We start from the raw sequence: 22,516 nt of genomic DNA on the forward strand, positions 1-22,516 counted from the left end.
TGGTAGGGACAAGTGGAACTGGTCTATTTTTAATAGGTGAAAACAAAATAAATTTCCGCCTGTGCGGTCATTATATACCAATAATTGATGATAGATGAGGATAAAAGCAGCATTAAAAAAACATGCATTTACAATTGTAAATGCATTTTTTTTTATAAATACATGTATATTGTACTTAGACATACATATAGAGATACTCATGAATACAAATGTTTGTAATGTTGAGGAATCAAACCCACAATCATCGTAAGATGAAGCAGTATGTTTATTCGCTACAGCACCAAGATCGTCAAATAAATTTAGAAACTAAGTGAAATCTGAAAAAAATAATTTAGGTAAATTATAATAATATTAGACTTACATATTTTTTTATGTAGTCATACATTAATCAATGATAGGTGAATAAGTCTCAAACATGGAAAATACTACTAATATTATCGTCTGTGGCTATACCGAAATTCATATAGAAACAACAGCAGGTACTAATCTTTTCTATGTATAAAAACTGTAGGTACCTATTATTAATGTCGCACACAGACTCGTTATCTAAGTCTGATAAGCTATTAATTAACAATCAAGTTAGGTTTTCACAACAATATAAACGAGGTAACTACAATATCGATTTACACTTAACTAGATACTTTCTACGCACTGTACCAATCTGCATATCACAAATAACCGACACATGCTCAACATTTTCCATTTGTCATACAAGACTCGAGAAAAATAAAAGCAAATGTTGAGATCACTCTATCGTTAATAGGCAAGTACCTACCTACCTATCTAATATTTTTACGTATTTACAGTTTATTTTAATTTCAATTTTTTTTATCTGAGATTTTCCCAGTCCAAGGTTGGTAAATGTTTTTAATTTTCGTAAAAGTATAAATTTAATTTTTGCAGTTTTACCTGTATAGTTATATAAATTTAGTTTTTAAGTTTTTCATGCGTGAACCGAATATAAAAAAAAAAAAAACTTTAAATGATTGAAACCATATCTAGATTAAATTGTACATTTCTCGGCTAAATTAATATTTGTATTAAAAGGCAAGTAAATGGGTCTCTTCTGTAGTAATTTCCCTCTTTCGTAATTTTTATCCTACTTAGAATGAAAAAAAATTTTTTTGCGGACAGTATTAGAATTGTTCATTGTTTTGGGTAACACTATGATATTATAGAATAAATATGGGCTTTCGTTCCGCAATAGTTAGTAACTAAAAACAAGAAAGCTTTGCAAAAAAGCGCAAAAGCTTGGTCACAGATTTTATTTAGTGAGATCGAGATACACATAGAAAAGACTGTGTACACTTTCTATTTGAAATTTGAAATTGAAGTTATATTAAATCTTTCTCATGCGGCTAGCACGGTATGCTCAATTTATCTCGGTAATTGGGATCTTTTGACTCATCAAGATTTTGAAGATCAAGTAGTTAATCTTCAGTTAAGAAAAGTTAAGAAATTTAATGGTATTGTAAGTAATTTTATTGGTATTGTAAACGTAAAATATTAATCTTACAGCCCAAGTAGACGTTTAGGAGGACTATAACAATAGCGACCCATCTGCATAGACACAAATTAAATAGTATACATAGATTAAGAATAGAGCCTGTGATATGTATTAGGTATTGAAAATAAAATTGTTAAATTCAGCAAATTGTCAACGTCAATGTCAACATATTTGTCTGAGTATTTCGTGAATCAAATTTCATCATCCATCATTATTCACACAGAGTACATTACATATAGTTAAAAATTATTCTCTCGGCTCTTCTTTTGAATTCTACACGTGTTAATTGTATCTGTCTTTCATTTTTTAATTAAAGTTTTTTTTATACAGAAAAGCTGTATTGAATGACGAATAGAACTTGATTTATTCTCCGGATTCAATTAATCACGTTTTAAACCAATATTTTGTTGGTGGAAGTGTATAGTCATCAATTTATTGCGAAACTTGTTTTATATCATAACTCGCTTGTTAGCCCATACTATTTTTGCTAAAAAATAAATAAAATGTCTACGAGTAGCCACATGGAAACTGAAAATGGCTCAACTAACGGTGTTACAAATTTCTTCGATCTTCAAAGAATGCCACATATAGTGGAAGCACTGTGAGTACCGGTATATGAATACTAATACTACCTATATCTTTGTGGTTTAAACACATCAATTTTAACGTTTAAAAATTAGATAAAACCTATTTATTGTTTGCATATTGGTTAGAACTAAATATATTTCATTCAAATCTTCACAGTCATAAATAAACAAAAGATTAAACTATATTGTACTTTTGATATCATTTTCACAGAGATAGAAATCAAAAAATACAGCCTGATATTCTTCATGTGATTGGCAATACTCCATTAGTCAAACTAACAAGAATTCCAAAAGATGAAGGAATACTCTGTGACATATGTAAGTACAAAGGATAAGTTTTTATTTATTAAATAGTTTGTAAATAAGGTAAACATCAATATATTTAATTACAGTAATTTATGATTTTATTATGTTTCAAAATAAAACTTATTGAAAAATAAATTGTTACTGACAAATTTATTATATTAATTTTTATTAGTTTCAACACAGAAATTATTTTCATAATTTGTATAATTTTTATTTATTAAACAATCTTAATGATGTAAAGGTTTTAACATATTGTTTCATATTCCCATGATTACAATTTCAATGCTGCACATTACAAATATTTTTATTCATATTTGTTTATATCTACATTATATACAAAAAAAAGTATTTGGTTAAAAATATTCAAATACATTTTTTGGAGTTGTTTAACACCCAAATTACAAACTCTATTTAATTTCGGATTATATAGAACTGTGTTGATAACTTTGATATTAATTTATTAATATTATGATTTAGTAATTATTAAAAGGAAATTTATTATTTTTAGATGCAAAATGTGAATTCTTGAACCCTGGTGGCTCTGTGAAGGATCGCATTGCATACAGAATGGTGCTGGATGCTGAGCAAAGAGGAGTATTGATACCTGGAAAGTCTGTCATTATAGAACCGACATCAGGCAACACTGGCATTGGTTTAGCACTTGCAGCTGCTGTTAAAGGTACCACAATAGAAAAAAATTAATATACAAAATATGGGAGATCCTATATGTCTTGATTTTATATATTGCCAAAAGTAAATCTAAAGCTTTTTTATCAAGTAGTATAAAAATATTCCCTAAGTCCTTATTAAACTTTTTGAAAATAAATAAATAATATTGTTACAATCTACCTTTTTGTCAATATTTTCATTTAAATAATTTTCTATTACTGGATTAACTTTATTATGTATTACTTTTAGAATTGGGAAAAACATTGTTTATAAGATTTAAATTACTGAACAAATAAAGAATTATGTATGGTCCTACTTAAAAAATGTATTGACTTAAAAATTATGGGGCATGCAATTAAGGAATAGAAGCATCTATTTTTAATTCACACATTCAGCTGTTACAATAGATAATATTCCATTAAAACTACATTTTATGTGGTAACCTATATAAATTAAGTATTATGATAATGTTTATTTAAATGATCTTGCAATGGGTTATCAGTCTAAACCAATAATAATTGAGAACCTAGACCTTGTCTTTGATAAGGTAATCAAATAATTATTTTACAGTTTCATTTTACAAAAAAAAAATAAATTAACATAATCAGTTAACTCTGACCTATATATTTTTTCAAAGCACCAAAGGTAGTCAGTGATTTAAGGTGACTGACTGGATGGTATTATAATTAATGGGAACTATTGTAACCCATTGCTAGCAGCTAGTAATATCAGATCCACATTCAAGGAATCCCCTATGGTAACCATCTTTAATAATTTATGGTAAATTCTCATCATTTTATCCTCAATTTGTGTCCTGTTATTGAACACTATTAGTAGGTATACCATTTCATCATTATCCATAAAAAAGTATTGCACTGTTTAAGTTAGTTTAAATTAAAATGTAGTGTACATTTATTAAAAAAAAAATTACATATTGCAGACCAATATACTTAGCATAGTTTGAATTTCTTTCATACATTAGTGTCATCTTGATGCCAACTTTAATTAGTCAATTATAACAAATTAAAATTTGTCAACAAAATGATAAGCATGATAATGTCCATCCAATATATACAATAAAAATATAAATGTTCATCAAACAAGCTTCAAACTTTAGTAAAATATATATTTAGTAAATCTTCCCAAACAACTTCTAATTATAAATATAGTATGTTCAAAAAATTTCAGATATACATATACAGTTATAGATATTTTTACAAAATTTATATAAGTTATAAAAATAATACAACTAATAATAAAAAATATTTATAGTTCTTGTATGTATAAAAGTAAGTCTTAATTTAAGGTGACCAACTATTTTTTGTTTAAAAGAGTTTTTGTTTTTACTTTGCAAGTATTTCATAGGTGACAAAAAGAAGAAAAAACAATACTTTTAAAAAAATATTTTTCTTTAGAGTGTAATTTTTTTTTGTTAAATGAGGATGTTCATCTAATAATGTAGCCACATCGGAACAACTTTCATTTTGCATATTAAATTTGACTGTTAAAATGGCAGATAATGTTTTTACAGAAAGTTACGACTTCTCACTGCTCCAATAATCATTCCCTAGTGAAAATACCCTTTCAACAGCAGCATTAGTGCCTGGACAACATAAGGAAATTTCTATTAAAACTTTTAAATTTTCATATGGGATATGTTCTACTGAAATTCAAATCACTGTCAAAATAATTTTAAATATTTAATTAATAAAATTGATGTAAAATAATCTAAAAAAATGTTTTAGAAATACAAATGAGTATAAAATTATACAAATAAGTACTTTCAGAGTACAGTTTGCGAAAAAAGAGTACAAAACTCAGTAAATTAGTATAGTTGGTCACTTTTCTTAATTATATTCTAATGTCTCAAAATACTTAATCAAAAATATTTTCAACAGGATATAGATGTATTATAGTCTTGCCTGAGAAAATGTCAGATGAAAAAGTGAACACTCTAAAAGCTCTCGGTGCCGAGATCGTCAGGACACCCACAGAAGCAGCTTCAAGTGACCCCGACAGCAACATAATGGTCGCAAGACGTATGGCTAAAGAAATACCTAACGCTGTTGTACTTGATCAGGTTGTTACATTGTTATAATTTTTAGTTTAATATTATTATAATGTTTAATAGTAAATCCTACTACTAATTAATATAAAAGTTTGTGAGGATGTTTGTGTGGATAGATATCAATTATTTCTTCAAGAATTTGGTTATTCTGCATAGGCTACATGACACCACCAAAATATGGTAACCATACTACCTTAATGTTGCTGGTAAAATGTAGCTAATCACAGAATAAAGAGAAATCTAAAAAGGGTCTGTCATTAAAATTTATCTTTCAAGCTACAAAACAGTAGTACTGTTCTTTTTTGGATACTTTGGGTAACACAAGATCACTTTAATACAGAAATATCCTTGTTAAAGTGGTCTCATATATATTTATATAAATAAAATGATAGTTTTAAAATATATTTTTTTAATAATATATTTATGTAAAATGTATGTTGAACTGTTATGTATGTATTGTATCCACTTGATATAATCGTGTTTACAATTATCATCAATATGTTTATATTTGCAACAGTACAATAATCCATGCAATCCACTGGCACACTATGACGGTACCGCCGAAGAGATCTTATGGTCGTTGGATGACGAAGTGGATATGGTGGTGATAGGCGCAGGCACCTGCGGCACTATCTCCGGAGTCGCGCACAAAATCAAAGAGCGCTGCCCAAAGTGCATTGTAGTTGGTGTCGACCCCTACGGCTCTATTCTCGCACAACCAGAAGAACTTAATAAAAGTGATGTGCAGTTTTATGAGGTAAACTATTTTAATCATTAATCAATCAATCAACAAAATAGTGCATCTGACTATCCCATTAAGAACTACGGTTGTGACCATATTTCGTATTATTTTTTATACTTTATGAATTTTGACAGCTCAGCCCATATAATTTTGCTAAAAAATTCTAGGATCTGGCAAAATTAGTCTTTATGCTTACTTTATACTACCAACATTGCTTCAAATCAGAAGAAAGAATTGTCATTCCAAATAATATACTACACGCGTACGTTTAGCTTCCGATGATTGCAGATTTGATCTCACAATATAAGTTTTGATATCTGTTTATATCTACGGGTTTTCGACGGACATATAAAAACTTAAAAACGAATGAGTCACGCTGTATTTTTTTTTTTAATAATTTTTTTCTTCAGAATGACGAATTTCGGTTTCTATACTAAGCAACCTGACAAAATAACAGTAGAGTATTATTACAAGTTTGTCAAAAAAATTCTATGAGCTCGATAGTAAGTACAATAATTTCTTTAATGCTCCTAGCAAAAGATTTTCAATAACAAAATGACGATGTGACCTTGGGACTTGTGTCGCGCGCAATACAGGGCTAAGCGAGAAATAGAATGGGATCTGATAAAACCTATTGTATCGTTAAAGCTAAGCACAAACAAACTAGTCATTGTTACTTGACATTGATTATTCAATACAAGAATAATATTTTTGTTATGCAAATACATTTTACATTTTTACAGTAGGCAAAACATTATTAATTATAATAAACACACCTTTATCGACAATGTGTTGACGTAATTTATAATTAATAAAAGATGTTTCGTAATATTTATTGATACTATACTATGGTCAAGATGAGGAGATTAGGAATGTTTATGCTTCGAAGTTTATGCATATGTCAGATTCACTTATAATAAGAACCGTCATATTATATTCAAAATTCAAAATTCAAAATTCAAAAATCATTTATTCATGTAGGACATTTTAGCCGCTTATGAACGTCAAATTTTTACATTATAATTTTATATTTTCCCTACCGTCCAGTTCGGTATATAGATCCAATTGAGAAGAACTGGCAAGAAACTCAATTGAATTACTTTTTTTTTTTTAAAGCCAGTTTATTTACAATGTATATTTATATAGGTGTCTATGTCTAACATTAAATGAAAATTCAGTGCATGAACAACTATTGCCATGCACACTCGTCATTCAAGTAATCGTTTAGTGAGTAATAGGCTTTGCTCAGTAAATATGATTTAACAGATGTTTTGAATTTATTTAAGGGTAATTCCAACATATCCTTTGGTATCTTATTGTAAATTTTTATACCTATTCCCATAAAAGACCTATTAACTTTTTCTAAACGATACTTGGGGACAGGACATTATTAATATTTATCAACTTAGACACATTAATTCAATCGTATTTCTACCGTGAAGCAGTTGTGTTTACATTAGTTAGAAAGATGGGATACAGCAGTGAATTTACAGGGTATAGAAGCATACCTAACACCTTAACCCTCAGGAATAGGAACGCATGGAGGGGTATCATGGGCGAAACAGTATACTCTGTTATGTTCAAAGTACAGCTCATATCTATAGGCGACGGTTACCACTTTCCATCACGTTGGCCGTCAGCTTGTTTGCCATTGTATTTGCGTACAAAATGGTATAATAAAAAAACCTTTTTTAGTACTCGTTTCTAGACTAAAAGAGACGATCTTCTAAGTAATTATAGTATGGAACATTAGTTCAGCATTGCTGTCAGTCTGATTTATAGATGTAAAATGCAATAGCACTTTCACTTCGAATATCTGATATGTCAGCCAATAATAATAGACTTTATCCAAATTGAAATGGTTTATATAATTAAAAGCAGCGCGCATATCTGACTTAAAATATACTTAATGAAAGCAGTGAATAGCCTAAAGTTGTTAGCGATAAATTATATTATTATATTTTTTTCACAGGTGGAAGGCATCGGCTATGATTTCTTACCACGTTCCCTCGACAGATCGGTAATCGATAAATGGGTGAAAACCGATGACCATAACTCGTTACAAATGTCTCGTAGACTCATAAGGGAGGAGGGTTTACTATGCGGTAATTATTATTATATTCAGTTCAATTTTCAATGAAAAAAAATAAACAAGTATTAATGATACTTGTTTTTTTTTTTTGGTCATTGACTATACTTAGCAATTACATTACAAAACTAAAAGCGTAAATTATAGGATTCCATTATTAAAATAGCGTATTGTCTCTGCATAATACTTATTTTAAATATACTATGTATTTCTATTTTATTTTTTTTATTTGTAGGCGGTAGCAGCGGGTCCGCAATGTGGGGAGCGATTCAAGCTGCTAGATCTCTCAAAGCAGGCCAAAAATGTGTGGTACTACTTCCTGACAATATACGGAATTACATGACCAAGTTCATCTCTGACCAATGGATGGAAGCACGCAATTTCAAAAAAGTTATTAGAAACGACAAAGTGTGGTATGTGACTGTTTAGTGTGACTAGTTACCAAATATGTTGATTTTTAGCGGTTATTACGCCGTACAGCTATTTTCCATTGGAAAATTTATCGACATTTTCAGGTGGTGGGAACACTTAGTAACAGATGAATTATTTCAAGCGGTTGTGAGCATTTCCAACAAAAGTACGCCATTGGAAGCTCTCGATAAACTAAAGGAAACAAGAGCGCCTCTTTTAACGATTGTTAATGACAGTGGGTAAGTAAATTGTTAGCAAACTAAATATTGTTAATGTAGGATAACACAGTTTATAATTATATGGTAAATGCAACTTGTAATTTACATACAACAGGAGGTAAATATGTGTCAACCCTCAACTGATGAACGTCAACTTTTCTTTTGGTTTGTATAAATAACATTATATGATTATATTTTAACCTTTTAATATTATATTTTTTTTTGTGCATTGTCATTTACAAATACTAAATTATATTCGAACAAAATGTAAGGCAAGTTATGTGTGATTACGATGTTTGTTTTATTGTTAACTATAATTGAATAAAAGTTAATTGTAAAATAGAAGTTTAAATATTTTGCAAATTGAAAAATACACAACTCGAATATGCACTTCTCGCAATACTTTCCTTATAATCTGACTCCCTTACTCCAGTATACCAATGCTAACTTCCCTACACGCTCATTCTGAATTTAATAATCACAAAATATAAAATTCGTGTATCTAATAATGCACAGGGAGGGCGAGGTATGGGCAGCATCGTCCCTCTTCAAGCATTCTCAAAGGCCTAACTGCAGTTCCCAACCCGGCTGCCTAGCATGACAGCTACTAGCAAAACTCCTTATGGGGAAGACTTATGTCCAGCAGTGGACAGTATATGGCTGAAATATAAATATTCGCAAATCTTTATCTAAATTCACATATTATACAAACAACATAATCTGAACAATTGTAAAATTTGCAGATCTATTGTTGGGGTGTTCACAGCAGACAATGCACGCCAAAGATTGGCTAACTTATCGGGCTCGATAAATGAAAGTCTCGACAAGTTTACAGTGAAAAAATTTTACAAAGTGGATCTCATGTTGAAACCTACACTCGGACAAATCTCACGATTGCTAGATATCACACCATACGTAGTTGTCGTAAAATCAGGTAAGTGCAAGTGCCTATCATTTCTTTTTTTTTTTTTATAATCTCGTATTGATAAAATTTAAGACCAACAAGAGTGTAAACATTTTCGGTTAAAATAATCATCAAAATCGGTTTACAAGTAGCGAAGATATCGCTCACCATAAGAAAGATTACTGTCGAATTGAAAATTTTCTACTTTTTGATGTTTTAAAAGTTCGTTATTTTATATATCGAATCTCTACAAATTTAAGCTGTTATAATAATACAGTTGGTTGGAAGATAATTATAATATAATTATTTTAATGATTCCATTATATCTTTACAGAGGCAACATCACAGATTCGAAAACCTGTCGGAATGATTACGTCTAATGATCTTCTAATATATACAGCAGCAGAAACTAAACATTTAAATGGTAAATAGAAGACTGATGTATGTAATAAAAAGTGTTAAACAAATGGTAAAATTGAAGCCACATTTGCTCCAATTTATATGATTGTATAATGCAATACATGGGGTATAACAAAAAGGATATAACCATTTGAAATCCAATGAATCATATTAGAGAAGTATTGAACATCTTTCCCAAGTGAGTCTCAGTATGAGTTTAATTTTTAAACCATACATGATATACTCTGCATTAATGTCTATATAAATATAGTATATATCTATACTATATTTACTACATTTCTATATAAATTAATGAATACTATTGAATTTCAGATTGTTCTCTCTTTTCTGTTATACCCTTCATAATGAGCATAAGACTAAAAAAATATTTTACTCAGCATTTATAAATTAAAATACTTATAAGCAAAATATGTTTGATGGTTCTTTTAAGGCCTATGTAGACAAGACATAAATCTTTTGGTTTTATTAGTACGGTACTTTTATTAGTATTGTATTTGTATTGTAGTATTTATTAGTATTTGACGATACAGTTCTAACAGGTAATATATTATAACGGACGGGTGAAATGGTAAAGTGAAATGGTCTGTCTCGAGCCTTTCTTGGCCTTTAAAAACAAGATCGTTCATATACTTAAGTCGTAAAGTAATACAATGCCTTGTATTTTTGAAGTGTAAAATATTGCAGTTACGTTACAACTGCCTGGAGCTTCCTAGGGTTTTTATATTTTTTAATTAATATAAAATAGATAGATTCTACTATGTGAGTGGATAACCTTTTATATAATTTAGACATAATACCTATGACAATGTTCGGAGCATATTATTTATTAAGTGTGATTGTGAATTGAAATCATTGTTGTCTTGTTACTTCTTATTACAGAGATATTGGTAATAAATGACTTTAAAAATAAAAATTGTTTAAATCTCTAAAGACTAAGATATGAAAAGTCATATCTTTTAATAATCGGTAGTTATAATTAGTGGTCTATACATAGATGTAGAATAATTATTACTACTCTGGGGGGGAGGGATTGTTAGTAATGGGGACTACCAGTACCATTGCTAGCAATATACCCCGCCAGGTCGACCTCCCCGTGTATACCAAGTGTATTCATCACAATGGGCTAACTGACCTGCATTTTCATTCTCGCCTATCATCCATCACTGATGCTCCGCCAGCGTATAACCGTTAGCGCAGGAGGGGTTATCATTCCATTACAATCCACTAAAAAAATTATTACATTATAGACCACTTATATATCATGAATAAATGATTTTTACAAAGAAGTGTAATGGACATAAAAGGGAGCCAGTGCTGCAACAGAAGGAGAATAATATCCAAAAAGTAGTTCAAATACGTTACAATAACCAGTGATTTCTACAACATCAGAAAGAGGAAAAGTTTGTGATTTTAGTAATTTTTTTATACCACGAAGGCGGCAAATAAGCATACACCCTTCTGATAATAAACGGTAGTCTATAGACACCTGCAACACGAGGTATACATCGGTGTCACGTGCGTGTTGCCGACCCTAAATAAATCTTAATATATTCTTTTTGAAGAATCCTATACTGTAGTCTCTGGGGAAAACCTCAGCAGAGAGCTCATTCCACAGTCTGAGCTACGTAAAAAAATTCTTTGAAACCACACTATACGTGACCATTTAGGTTCAAGCGTGTAAGGATGCAAGGAGTGCGATGATAAAAAGTAACTGTGGCCATTATTTCAATCCGATCCGATTCAGAACACAATCCGTTATATAAGGTGTAGAAAACACAAGGAGGTAGGGCAGGATTCAATATCGCCTGTGAGTTTGAGATCGCCAACTATTCTCGTAGCCCGTATTTGAACCGAGTACAGAGGTCTCAAAGCCAGTAAATAAATTTTTTTACAATATCAAGTTGGAAATAATTTTCGCATTAAAAATATTGGAGTATTAAAAATATTGGGTCGGTATTAAAAATAATGGGAGTTGATAGAAATTATCAGAGAAGCCTGAAATTACAAGTAATTAGTCAATAAATTTACACATTTTTTATTCCATTCGTGTTTTAACCGTAAAACAGTTGTTTGCATGGCTGTGTTTCGGTTTGAAGGGTGGGATATGGCGTGAATTTACGGGGTACGGAGGAATAACACCTGAGTCCTCAGGAATGGCAACACATGGAGTGTATAATGGGCGAAACAGTATACTCTGTTATGTCCATGATACTCCTCATGTCTATAGGCGACAGTTACCACTTTCCATTAGGTGGGCCGTCAGCTTGTTTGCCATTTTAAGTTGTATAAAAAAATCTACTATGGGTTATCATCAGACTCTTATGGTAAGGTCAATTATTTATTGATTTATATTAAGTTCTATTGAAACAGACCAGATACAAAAGGGAAGGGATAGTAATTAATGGGGTCTACCTATTACTAGTATAATACCTTGTTAGGTATAAAGACAAAACAAAAAGTGGTATGAGTAAACAATATTATTATAGTAATAAAATTATAATATTAAATAGCTACTTTCAATCTAAATTCTTAGACTGATTGTGTGGAATTATTACAATTTAGAAACTTTTATTATTATTAAGGTGTTTGCGGTGGTGACTTCTGTTTAGCATTGGCTGCAAGTATAGCCCCTGGTGCGGGATATGGTCTCATTTGATATATGGAGCCTGAAGCTGTAGTGTCTACTCCTGTTTTGGCATGTGTGTCTAGTCCAGCTGCCCAATTACCTCTGGGAATATCTGAATATGCAGCAGGATCCATTGGATCTAAATCATTATCCTTATTTTTTGGTCGTTTTCGATCCCTTCTATGTACTTCTTTTTCTTGATGACGATCTCGTCGTTTTTCTTTCACTGATTGTTGAGGTACTTCTTGATCAGAATCTTCACTAGAGTTGTCACTCTCGTCACCTTCTTTTAATAAACGCTCTTCTCGTAAATGTGCAGCACTCTCACTAGGAAGTGCTCGAGGATGGGATGGTGGCAACCAGGATACTAAATTGTTATGAACATTCCAAAAGTAATGTTGACCACACCCTTCATCATATACCTCTTCCCACCCGGGCGGTAACGGCCATCGCTCTAAAACTTTTCGCTTATTCTCCAAATATGTTTCATCAGGTGTAAGCTTGCCTAACTTCCAAGTTTTAACGCAAAATTTAGAACATTCGTGATAAATGTTACTTTTATTTGGGCAACCCTTGTGGCCCTTAATGGGATCAACATTCACGCCTTCTATGCCGGCCCAGAAGTGTTCCTTATTATTTTGATCTTCAGGTTTATTATCGTAATCTTCCGCTATAATTTCTTCGTTAGCTTGAGTTTGTAGCTGCTCATTGCTGGAGTCTGGGGTGGAATTCGGTTTTAAAATACCTCTTTTAGCTAGTCGAGCAGCTAAAGCTGGAGGTAATGGCATTGTTAATTAAAAATAAACAAACCAGATATTAAAGATTCAGTTTTTGGAACTTTGCATTTGCAGTTAATTTTAGATAGAATTACAGATTAAAGAGACTATACCGAACTATGTATTTACCTCGGTTATATACTCTTTAACTATGTATAAAAAGTGAAAACGAAAGAAAAATGTATAAAAAAGTAATAGGCAAATTAAACCCGAAACAATATAATAGTATATTAAACTAATGACTGCCTGACTGCTTTTTTTTTTAATTATTCATGACCATAGATAGAGAAGATATCGGTGCTCTAACCTACTGAGCAAACGAGTCGTTCATGACCATATATACTACCTGACTGCATAATAACAGGGTTGCCAGATGCGTATTTTATTTTACCCAAAGTTCAAATATTTTTCTACAAATCACAAACATCGATTTTCACTACGTTTTGAATCACAAAACGAACGACGAAAAAAGTGCTCTTATGGATATTTTCTTCATTCATATAATCTATATACCACTATCATAGTATAACTATAGTAGTATACGTACATACATATATATCTGTCACGTCTATATCCCATTAGGGTAGGCAGAAACAATGGAACGCCAAAAGCTTCGATTCAAACAAACCTCTTTCGCTTCTTCTACATTCATCAATCTTTTCATACACGCTCGCTGGTTACGGGTACTTTTAATTTAGTCTTTCTTCAGCACGTCGCCTATTTGGTCGACATACGTCCGTCTAGGGCGGCCCCTACCAATATCTCATTCTTGCTCGATAAATGTCTTTCGTAATTCTTCTTTCATCCATCGGTTTCAAATGGCCAAACCAACGCAATATTCCTTTTTCGACTTTTGTCACTACATCGTCTTTTAATCCACACTACTCTCTAATCACACTGTTTCTTACTTTACCTTTTTATGTAATACCACACATACTTCTCAAAGCTCTTATTTCTACAGCATTTATCTTACTTTCATGCTTCTACCATACCCACGATTCGCTTCCATACATGAGTGTTAGTGTCAGTACTTCTTAAATAATGGCAAGGCGAGCTTAATATATATTATATATATACTACTATGGTTTACAACTACCAAAAAAAGCTAGAAAATTTACCTATATTCTAAGCCCATTTAACTTTTCTCTAAAAATTTATCCAAGATTTTCTCCAAAATTTTGCACATAGAAAAATTTTACAGTAAAATGCAAAAAAAATATCCAATCTGACAACGCTGCTTGATAGTATTCACAGATGATAATACCACATTATAATAAAAACTATCTTTTCTAATATCCTGTCTCGTTTCTTATACGTAAGCGGCCCATGTCTGTGGCTAGGGGCATAATGGGCTACACCAGCCCTTTGCCAACTTAAAAAAAACGCAAATTAGACTTTAATTTCAGAGAATACTATCACAGCACAGATCAGTCTTTAACATAAGCATAAAGATTTTGTGATTCCTTCTTTGGCATAAAACCCAGTTAAATTGTGGCGTGAATAAAAAAAGACCTGGAAAAATTTTAGGACCTCTATGTTTGCCAGTCTTCTCTGCTTAGTTTCTAAAATACATATTTTTTCATGTAGGATGTCATTGTTTTTAGAAAGTACATAAATAACTATCTTTTCTCTGCCATCTACAATATACAAATGTATACTCAGGCTTCTAAAAATAAATGCTATTGCTTTAACAAATCAGAATCTTAAACGTCTAAATAATTGGAGTAAGGCTTTTGGACTGAAAGTAAATCCTTCCAAATCTTAGGTAGTATTAGTAGGTAATTCCAAGCTAATCCATAGATAATTCAACGCTAGTACCTATAGATTATGGTGATAAATTAATTCTCACATTGCATGAGTAAAAGATCTAGATGTGATTATTGATAGTTCTTTTACTTGGCAGCCACAAATAGAATTTGTTCGCCTCTGTACCTGAAAAAGTGATTAGACTTCCTACATTCTGTTAATTCTTTTAATCTAAGTCGTTTGAGAGCCTTCAGTGGAGGACACCAGTACATTTCTCTAGTTTATACGACAAACCGTTTACTGTACAAGCTGTACGACTATGGAATGATTTACCGGTTTCTATACGCAATATACAATATCTGCCAAGTTTTGAGACGAAAGTTAAGGACTTTTATTTGAGCAAGTCATCATCGTTCATCACGTTACGATACGTGCTCATCTGATTAACATACTTATTTCTTTACATTTTATAACTTTGTGTCAACACTTTCTGTAGCCGCACAAATTCTCAACAGAAAGTATTAACTCTAAAAAAACTGTACCGTAGGAAAATCTTGAAATTAATCTGACTTCTTATGTCAAATAAAGAATTTTTCGGACTCATAAGATTCAAAGATTTTTCAATTTAAAAAAATATAAGAATTCATGAATTCGTACTTATTAAGGAAGTTTCGCAGTTTTTTTAAGAGAAATTTTATAGAAGGCTAATTTTACATTATTTCATGTATTAAATCGCTATGTGTATTTAAGAGTAACAGAATTTTCATCGTGCCTCCGATCAAATTCTTTATATGTCTGCGCATAGTTGAAAGCTTTGCTCACATCCTGGGTGCTCACCCAGCCCAGCCCTTAAATATGCCTATGTAGATCGTACATAAAATTTACTTATCCATATCTAACAGAATAGAAATATTTCGATTTCTTCAACCTAATGAAACAAATCTTTGCGTCAATGAGGTTTCGGGTCGAAACAATATTGGAAATGAACTTTCATAAATTGACTTGAACGTATTAAAAGAGCGTAATAGATATCTTTTAATAAAAAAATAATTGTACAGATAAATAATATTAGCAACAGAAAAAAAAGACCTTTAACGATGATCAGCTTGTCTGCCTCATACGGTAATTATAAATAAAAAAACATTTTAGGAAACGTGACTTTATTATTTGTTTTACTATTAACCATTGTATTATTCTATTAACAATGTGTCCTTGCCGAAGTTTATTTATTACTCACAAAAATTTTAGAAGAATAAAAATTTAAGGAATTAATTTCTTGACTAGATTTACTCTCACCAAGTAAATTATTTGTAGTCAGAGAAGGAAAGTCGTAGGAAAACAAGAGCACATCGTTTGAAATTTGAAGTAATCTATATGGACAAGGAACTTTACGATACAAAAATTACATCAAGTAATGTTATAATCTGGTATTACGTTCCAAAGTTCTAGATGTTCCTATTCTAGGCAGGGCCAGTATCCATTAGACAGTGTAGACAACTGCTTAGGGACTAGGGACCCTCATCGGTTAGAGACGCAGCGCCTCGACAATCATTTTTTTAATATTTCCCTTAATTGAAAATAACATTTAAATTTTGTATCTAATTAACCCTAAATGAAAATATTATTGCCTTATTTTATATTACATCGTCATGTTTCAAGTTAGTACGTGTAAAGTATTATAGCAGTATTTTTTTGTGAGCGAAATGAGTTAATTCGGCACTGCTTCTGTGTTTTAGATGGATAATGCGCATCTGATATCTTTTATGCAATTAACAACTTAACTAAAGTGCATTAAGTAACAACTTAGTATCAACTATTAGCTTACGGCTTGGTTGATTCTCGTTACTATTAAAAAGTGGTTGGCTGGCGAACTTGGTTATTAGACTGCAAATTTCTTCAAAATTTTTACAGTATTAAGTAGTTTTTAGTATGACATTGGCAAACAATTTTTCTAGCGCGAGAATACTCTGTAACACTATATAATAATGGGATAACATCCCATTATTATATTTTTTTTTCATTTGAAGTTATTACGACAATAGTTTTGTGACCCAATATAATACCTATTATAATGATACGTGCACTCAATTTCTTTTTTAGGAGTTATTCCACAGTAAGAAGTAAACCAACACGCTCTTGAATTCTGAAAAGAAAAATACAAACCAACACGTCTTGAATTATGATAAGACAACTTTATACTAAACTTCAGGCAAATAAAAGCTTCACATTTCACATAGTAGCCTCCCAATTTGTACTAATTTTCTTTTTGTCAAATCTCCATAATCTTGACGTTGAAAAGTATAGCTATTAATAATTTCTAAATAGTGAACTACTTTTTACACAGAAAAATAACTACAACTGCCAAGGCTCAAAGTAATCTACCACGAACTACCTAGGTCCACACGCACCTAATAAAAGCAGTTCATGCGATGGCCTTGATAGAAGGGAAAGGTTTATCACCTGATAATAGATGTCTTCACTCACCCCTGACGACTGATGTGTCACTCCTCGACACCTTGGTTGGTAGAACTATATCATGAAATTCACTAGAATGCATTAATTTCGATGCAGAATTAGAGTCCGCCGATTTACTATCATGAGGATTTTCTTGAAATGGGGTAACTACATCCATTTCATCGGAACTCATTTTTGTTAAGGTTCCTTTGCGTTTTTCAACATCAGTCTGTACTTTTGAATGCGGATTGTTTATGTTATTTTTATCATGAGTTTTTTCGGTCTCCACTAAACTTTCAATTGTTGTGTTATCAGAGGGAATATCAGAAAATTGCGGATCGATTTGATGTTCCTCACAGTATGTGAGATTTTTCCCCACATTATTTTGAGTTAAAGATAGTTCCCCGTCGTTAATTATCATTTCTTTCACGGAATCAATGTCTTCGCTTAATTTTCCACTATTGTTACTAGGTGGCGAAATAGATTGTATAGCGTCTTCTCTTTTTAGTTGTTTTCTTTCATTTCTATCATAACCCAAAGGATGTAAGTTCAGAGAGGAAGGTGGGCTACCATCTAATGATATATCCATAGAAGTTAGTACACTTTCATCTCTACTGAGGTAGTTACCTCCTTCGGGAACAATATGAATATTAAGAATGGTTTTGTTCTTATTGTTTTCAATGTCACCATCTAATGATATTGTGGATGTACCGTCAGAATTACCTAACGAGTTAGTAGATGTTTTGTTTAAATGTAGTTTATTTCGGACTAAAAAACCTCTGACATGGGCTTGTATAGTAGTAGCAGCACTAGATAAAGAAGAATCATCAGTAGACAACGATAGTGATTTTTCTTCGTTAACTGTCTGCAATACAGTATCCATTCTACTTATGCCTCTTCTTTCTTTATTGCCATTCATTATCTGATAATCAATTTCTTCCTGTAATATTTTGTTTAACTTAAAAATCTATTAACATAACATAAAAAGTTGTAATATAAGTAAATGCATAAATTTTATCAAAAAAAAAAAAAATTAAATGTTACATTACACAAATTTGCAAAAATAATTTAACCAACAACCAGCTAGTTTCCGGAAATTCATTTTCAATACCATCATCATATCAGTATCAAGTCACATACATAATTGATTATATTGATATAGATATAAGAATTGTCGATGATCCCAGGCTTACAAGCGGTATTGAACTCTTAAGTCTTAGGAGAGATTTTGCTTCACTGCGCGTTCTACCGCTTGTGCTTAGAGAAATTGTTCAATATGATGCCCATGGCCATTTTCTATCATCATACGGTTCGCCATCGATAGTTCACCCTTATACCCTAGAATCTAGATGACCGCATACAACGCGGTTTCAAATGTTTTCTCCTACGAACACTCAGGTTATGGAATAAGCTGCCTGCCGAAGTTTTTCCAAGAGCCTACAGCATGGAGTTCTTTAAAAGAGGGGTTAAGAGGTTACTTAAGGGTGGGTAACGCGCGCGTAAAACCCCTGGTATTGCAAGCGTTCATAAGCTACAGTAACTGCTTACCTTTATGTGGGCCGTACACTTGTTTGCCTCCTCAGTTATATAAAAAAAGTATATAATTGACTTACTCTATAATGGGACGAAATAGAGATGTGGTAATAAATATATCGCAAATTGATTCACACGTTTATCCCTTCACCTACCTTCTTGTTATTGTCTTCTTCCAGAGAATTAATTTCATCGTTTGTATCATCCAATGTTGATGCTCTACTTTTGAAAAGAAACGAGCGAAATACTTTCTGTATAGTAATCGCTGCCGTTTCTAAATCCATGTTACTCGGATTCGAGATATTAGTTTCATTCAAATCTTCGCAGTTTTCTGATATAGCAGACTTCACATCGGCGCTACTATCATTTCCATCTGTACTTCCATCAAAACTTATAGATTTAATTTCAACTTTAACATCGGCATTATTAGACAATTCAGGGTCCACAATTGAAATCACAGTATCATTTTGAATTAACTCATCATTTTCGGCAGTTGCAGATTCATCTCTTTTATTTTCTTGTGATAATGAATGGTTTTCAATTGCCATCTGTAACGTAGACACATTAGTGTCCTTGTTATTTATTTCGTTTTCATTACTAGATTTCAGTTCAGCAATAGTTTCATTATAATTTTCCAAAATCAAAGAATTATTAGTTTCCTCAACTTTCTCAATATTTTTTTCAATAAATGGTCGCGAGTCAGTAACTTTCATGTCAATTTTCACATCAGGTTGTTCATATCTATTATTTATGTCACTTTTTATACCATTGTCATCTGTCTCATAATTCTTCTCAATTTGTTCTCCTTTATGAATATTCTCGACGATTACATTTTCTGTAATTTCTACTTTGGTTTCACTATTAGCATCATCTTCTATCTTTAAAAGATTTTCTACTTTAGCGTCATACTCGATATCATCTTTGATTTTATGATGCTTTTCAACTATTAAAGTTTTTTGATCAATTTGATCGATTGATTTATCGTTATTAAGCATATCATATTTATTTTCATCTTGTTCAACATTTTCCATTACTTCTTTGTTAATGTCTTGCAATTTTACATTTTCATTTTCAATAACACTGTCTTCATTAAATTCATGTGGTATTTTATGGAATGAATTATTATCAGATGTAAGTATTTGTGTTTCAAATTTAGTATCATCGGTAGTTTCTTTGTTTACTGGCGTGCCAGCATCACTAAGCCTAACGACATGTTCTTTTGATTCAGAGTAACTGATTTTATCATTGTCCGTAAACTCCGTAAGCTTTATTTGTTCGTCAATTATTTTTTTAGATTCTTGGTGAGATAAGTTTTTAGTTAAATCAATACTGTCATTTATTTCCTTTAAGTAATGACCACAATTATTATTTTGTTCTGTGATTATAGAATTCGGTTTATCTGTTTCGTTTAATACATATTCGGAAAGCTGATTTGTTTCTTTAGTTTCATTTCCCTGCATAATCGAAAGCTCATTATTCTGATTATCAATTTCCATTTCTCCATTTTTAGAGACATCAGCATTCTGGTGAGTCTGTATATTAATATTCGTTTTATCTTCATTATTACTTTCATGGTTATTATTTAATGGAGATAATAATTTTACCTCAGCGACATTGTCTTTAATGTCTGACATTTGTTCCTCGTTTCTTTTATCGTTCTTTATATCATTCTTTGTGTTTTGAGCAGATGTGTGAATTTCTAAAGAATTAATAGCATTTACATCGTCCTTTAATAATTCTTCTTCAATGTTTGTTTGTATATTACTTTTTTCATTCGAAATAATATCTGTAATCTCATTTAAAGAATCAATATTTAATTTATTTGTTACATTACCGGTATCATTATTAACGTATTTAGTTTCAATATCTGTACTTAAAATTGGCTCCAACTGATTCAGGTTGTTTAAATTTCCACTGAACTCATGGAATATTTCTACTTCAGAAAGATTTTTTAAATTTAATTCAGGGTGAATGGGAGGCTTCAAATTTATTGTGTTTTCCGTTTCGGAATGTGTCTGACTACTGGGAGGCTTTATATTTATTGTGTTTTCTGGTTCATTAAGTTCTAGACAGTTATGAGATAACAGGTCACTATTTGCAGCAGATTCTTGCATTTCTTTAAGGTATTTTTGCCAGCGTTCTTCAGCCCTTCTTCTTATTTTTTCTTGAGCACGTTTTATTTTTTGTTCCAATATTGGTTTAGAAGCTGAAATATTACTTTATGACAATTTTTGAAATATTAATATAGGACATGAAAATTAAAGTACTATATCAATTTCTCCTATCAGATCCAGCCCTTGAGTTTTAAGAAAATGTTCCACATGAAAATATATTTAAAATTTTGGATATTTTTTTACGTTTCTGACTATCGTAATAAAGATTAAGACCGTGGACAGTTCAAATCAACATAAAAAAAAATTACCAAATCTCTTCTGATAGATTTATGTGTAATTTATTTTATGATTTTTTAAAATGCGTGATCTAGCTATATTTGCCGCCGTAGAAAGTAGCATGAATTTATTTCGCTTAAGCATTTGCCCGGTTCACCCCCTCCTAACCCTTTCAACCTTGCCGAGACCAACTTTAAATAAATCAACGATAAAGAGCAAGAGAATATTAGGACACTGGTATCAAATCAGTATATTGCAGTATCCAATGTGTTTATTGATTAACCGTGAAGACGTTCTAACGTAGGATTTACGTAATCTTTTGTAACTTACTTGGGCCATCCCGTATATTCAACAACATTTGCATGTGATTAGCGCAATATTCATAAATATCAGTAGGATTCTGTTTCAACACGTCTTTTGTCAGACCTTCCATTAACTCTACTAATCCCACAGGCATCTTTGGTACTGGTGTCGGTCTGGTATACGCTCGGGAACCCGTAAGCCTCATTTTAACTAAAAACGAAGAAAACCCATAGATTTTATAATTAAAAAAAAGATACATGCATTTTTTAGTTATTAATACAAACCTGAAATCAATACCACCAGAATATTTCCAAAATAATCTTCAGTAATAATTTTACTAATTTTTAACACGTGTATTTAGAATATTTGCTTTGTGCCGTTTCCTTTTAGCTTATGTTTGTTACATTACCAATAAAGTTGACTTGACAACATGGTTCACAAGAGAGGTATATAAAAAGGGTGTGGTGTAGAGCCAAGACCTGGTAGTGTTTGGCGGCGGTCGTCATGGCGATGCGCCAACTTGAACTTGGTTCTATTGGCGCGTATTGATCCCGTTACTGGTCAACGTACTCACTATTTACCATTGATGTAGGGCTAAGTTCGAGGTTGTTACACTTTTTATAACACATGATTTTTAGAGTTCAATGTCTAGGTTTACAAAGACAAATGCTGTACTGATCTCTGGAATGTATTAAGATATTTGGTATTGGTATCAGATTTGAGGATGGGTTTAATAATAAATATCTTTCTGAATATTCTCTTGTTGC

General features: G+C 31.4%; 3 protein-coding genes across 5 annotated transcripts; 1 reads left to right on the forward strand and 2 right to left on the reverse strand.

Moving 5' to 3' along the window:
- Positions 1-1,729: 1,729 nt before the first annotated feature.
- LOC113519745 (cystathionine beta-synthase) lies at positions 1,730-10,834 on the forward strand. The gene is made up of 10 exons (XM_026904926.3): positions 1,730-2,108; positions 2,306-2,412; positions 2,909-3,079; positions 4,968-5,149; positions 5,655-5,894; positions 7,852-7,984; positions 8,204-8,381; positions 8,484-8,618; positions 9,341-9,531; positions 9,836-10,834. Exons 1-10 carry the CDS (start codon positions 2,011-2,013, stop codon positions 9,931-9,933), a joined length of 1,533 nt encoding a protein of 510 aa, XP_026760727.2. The 5' UTR covers positions 1,730-2,010; the 3' UTR covers positions 9,934-10,834.
- Positions 10,835-12,380: 1,546 nt separating this feature from the next.
- Positions 12,381-13,618, reverse strand: LOC113519726 (polyglutamine-binding protein 1). Its single transcript, XM_026904905.3, has one exon. It carries the CDS (start codon positions 13,333-13,335, stop codon positions 12,499-12,501), a length of 837 nt encoding a protein of 278 aa, XP_026760706.1. The 5' UTR covers positions 13,336-13,618; the 3' UTR covers positions 12,381-12,498.
- Positions 13,619-16,572: 2,954 nt separating this feature from the next.
- LOC113519823 (putative leucine-rich repeat-containing protein DDB_G0290503) lies at positions 16,573-22,430 on the reverse strand. 3 transcript variants are annotated; one of them, XM_026905036.3, is made up of 5 exons: positions 22,034-22,430; positions 21,777-21,959; positions 19,212-21,262; positions 17,554-18,463; positions 16,573-17,212 (listed from the first exon to the last, which is right to left on the reverse strand). In XM_026905036.3, the coding sequence occupies exons 2-5, from the start codon at positions 21,952-21,954 to the stop codon at positions 17,166-17,168; spliced, it is 3,186 nt and encodes a 1,061-aa protein (XP_026760837.2). In that variant the 5' UTR covers positions 21,955-21,959; positions 22,034-22,430; the 3' UTR covers positions 16,573-17,165. The 3 variants fall into 3 exon arrangements, with proteins under 3 accessions (XP_026760837.2, XP_031768848.2, XP_052756441.1); XM_031912988.2 differs by having other exon boundaries at positions 21,777-22,430; XM_052900481.1 differs by having other exon boundaries at positions 17,530-18,463; positions 21,777-22,430.
- Positions 22,431-22,516: the final 86 nt, after the last annotated feature.

The sequence above is a fragment of the Galleria mellonella genome, unplaced genomic scaffold (genome assembly GCF_026898425.1).
Source record: "Galleria mellonella isolate WM207_F2 unplaced genomic scaffold, CSIRO_AGI_GalMel_v1 utg65, whole genome shotgun sequence".
NCBI lineage: Eukaryota > Metazoa > Arthropoda > Insecta > Lepidoptera > Pyralidae > Galleria > Galleria mellonella.